We start from the raw sequence: 2895 nt of genomic DNA on the forward strand, positions 1-2895 counted from the left end.
CTTGCTTACCACCTTCTGTTTAGTCTCTGTGGTTGCTTGATTTTGACAATTGTACGTTGTCATAAAATTGGAAAATAATGTTTATCCTTTACAAACCTAAAATTACCGTCTCTGTCCTGTGTTTTTTCAGGAATCGGATTTAGGAAGAGAGCCAAAATTACTGTAATTTCAGTGTGTTTGCTCGGAAGTAGCCATAGAATTAAACACAGGATATGCTTAGTAGTGGTTTGTAGCTAGGGCTTTACAGAATACCAAAGTCTTGACACATGGTCATCCTGCTACACAGTTCCATCTTTGCCACAGATTTCTTAGTGACATCAAGAACGCTTAATATCACCTTTGTCGGTACATAGATATCAGGAAAGGAGCTTAGGCATATTATACTCCTAATATTTTATGGGTCTGGAATTCCTTGGTTAACTTGACTGAGAAACACTTCTTTGACAGTCTCAATTTTAGCTCTACTGGTACATGGACATTGTATATACTAATGTTGTAATTTCTCGCAGGTGCCTGAATATCCCTTAAAATTATTTTTCTTTTGTGAAATTACACCCGCCCATGGAGGAGAAACTCCCATAGTTTTGAGCCATTTGGTCTATGAACGAATGCGTGATACATACCCTGATTTTGTAGATAAGTTAGAAAAGCATGGGCTGTTATACACTCGCATTTTGGGGGAAGGAGATGATCCCTCTTCCGCAATTGGTCGAGGATGGCAATCGACCTTCCTTACAAAGGACAAAGATGAAGCGGAAAAGCGGTAAGGACTTTTATTCTGCACTCATCGTGACATGACACATATATGCACATACGCATATGAGATGTTTGATCTGTCCAATTTTGAGGAACAACAAAGTCTGACATGGCACATTTATGCACATATGACAATGATATGTTTGATCTGTCCGATTTTGCGGAGTGATGAGTCTTAAAAGAGTGTGTCTCATGTGTGTAGGTGGGCATCATTTTGTGTTGTTTATGTTCATTGAACCAATTTGTTTTACTGGCAAACAGGGCAGCAAAACTTGGCATGAAACTGGAGTGGCTGGCTGATGGAGGTGTTAAGACCATCTCAGGCCCATTGCCAGCAGTCAAAGTTGATGAGGGGAGGGGACAAAAGGTTTGGTTTAACAGCATGGTTGCCGCCTATACGGGCTGGCAAGATGCTCGCAATGACCGGAAAAAGGCAGTTACATTTGGTGATGGGACTCCATTATCAGAGGAGGCTGTTCTTGGTTGCTTGTCCATCCTCACTGAGGAAAGTGTGGCTATACCATGGCTGCCAGGTGATGTTCTTATTCTGGACAATATAGCTGTGCAGCATGCAAGACGGCCGTTTGAGCCACCACGTCGGGTCTTGGCAGCCTTATGCAAATGAATTTAGCAGGGGGCCATGCTGATGTATAATCAATAATTGTTATACTTCATACTGATTTAGAATACAGATGAGGGTGGTAGGAATACCATGGTGCATGGCTCATTTTGTACACACAGTGGTTAGGTGGTGATGCGATTTTCTGTGCGCAAACGAATCTAGTTCTGAGAGGGCCAGAGGGGGAGGGAGGGGGGTAAGGAACCTTAAAAGCTAAAACTTACCCCGAAAGAACTCCTTGAAGTAAAACAAACGTGTTCAATTTGTAGCAGTCGACAAATTGCATTTAAAGTAAAAACGTCCATTTGATATATACAACAGATGCATGTGTGTGTGATAAATCAATACTACGTCTTATTTTCACAATTCCTAAGGCATAAACCAAACCTGACATGTCAGCTGCCAAGCTTACATGGCAAGCAGAGAGGATTCCAGCAATGCATATATGTTCAGGGCTGAAATTTGAAACCCTGCCTTAGGATTCTTTGAGGAGCCCTAAAATTAAGGCTGACCTTCAACTTGAACTTCATAAGAGAACCTAGTTTTTATATAGGCCTTAGCACAGAATAACTAATGTTTTAGTATCTGACCATCATAAATTTAGGTTTTAAACTGAAACATATTATACCAATAAAGATTAAAACATATCAAACCAATAAACATTGATGATGTCATGTCATTAAATTCATATGAGCCAAGCATGTCAGCACTCTGCCATACAATCAAGTATCTTCATTGTGAAGCTAAATTGTGAGGTCTTCTCTTCATATCCTTTGAAAGTCTCCCAAGACTTTGTCCCACAACCTCATGCAAGTTTTGTGGAGCACTTACATATAAAAATATTGACATGTTAAAGTGTCTCCAAGCGTGAGAAACTTCTTTAATCGGGTTTTGTATTGAGAATCAATGCTCCCAATTCTCCCAAGCAATTGTGCTCAAAGGAATAACAAGCATTATTTGCCACAACTTCATTAGGTTAGGATATGGTTGTATCCATTTAGCTTGATTTCCAAACTCCTTCCATGCATCATGAAAACCAAACCTTTTTTGAGCTTTATACAGTGTAAGGGCAAAGCGCTCCACCTCCACTTCACATTGAGTTGCATCAACAAATATACACCCAAACTTATTGCATAAGCGTCTTTTGAAAGGTTCTCATTTGAGTATCCCTAATGTTAAGATCTAAATCATACAACATCGGACAATTTTTTTTGGCAGAATTGAATAATGGAAGATCTTGAAATCTCATTTCAAGCTCTTGGAGCACCCTCTCAACAAACACCTTCTAGATAACAATACAAGAATTGTGTGATCCATCCACACTACCATCTAGAAGAGCCGAGTAATGTAGTACATGTGTTACAAGGCATCCATTCTTATCATTTGTGACATACTATCCATCCTTTGATATAACAAGGAACTTTTTAAGCTTACATGAACCAAATCCAAAAGATGAGCGTAGATTACAGGGCATCCATTCTTATCTTTTGTGACATACTATCCATCCTTTGATATATCAA

General features: G+C 39.5%; 1 protein-coding gene across 1 annotated transcript in view; it reads left to right on the plus strand.

Annotated features, from left to right (window-relative positions):
• Positions 1-1464, plus strand: part of LOC148019164 (2-oxoglutarate (2OG) and Fe(II)-dependent oxygenase superfamily protein) — a 2006-nt gene extending 542 nt beyond the window's left edge. Inside the window, exons 2-3 of the mRNA XM_087660705.1 lie at positions 510-763; positions 1018-1464. Coding sequence (XP_087516831.1) covers positions 510-763; positions 1018-1381 — 618 coding nt within the window. The 3' untranslated portion in view covers positions 1382-1464. The remainder of the gene's footprint in view (positions 1-509; positions 764-1017) is intronic.
• Positions 1465-2895: the final 1431 nt, after the last annotated feature.

Source organism: Lygodium microphyllum, chromosome 20 (genome assembly GCF_053477565.2).
Source record: "Lygodium microphyllum isolate KBCC chromosome 20, Lygodium_microphyllum_v1.1.10, whole genome shotgun sequence".
NCBI classification, from domain to species: Eukaryota; Viridiplantae; Streptophyta; class Polypodiopsida; order Schizaeales; family Lygodiaceae; genus Lygodium; species Lygodium microphyllum.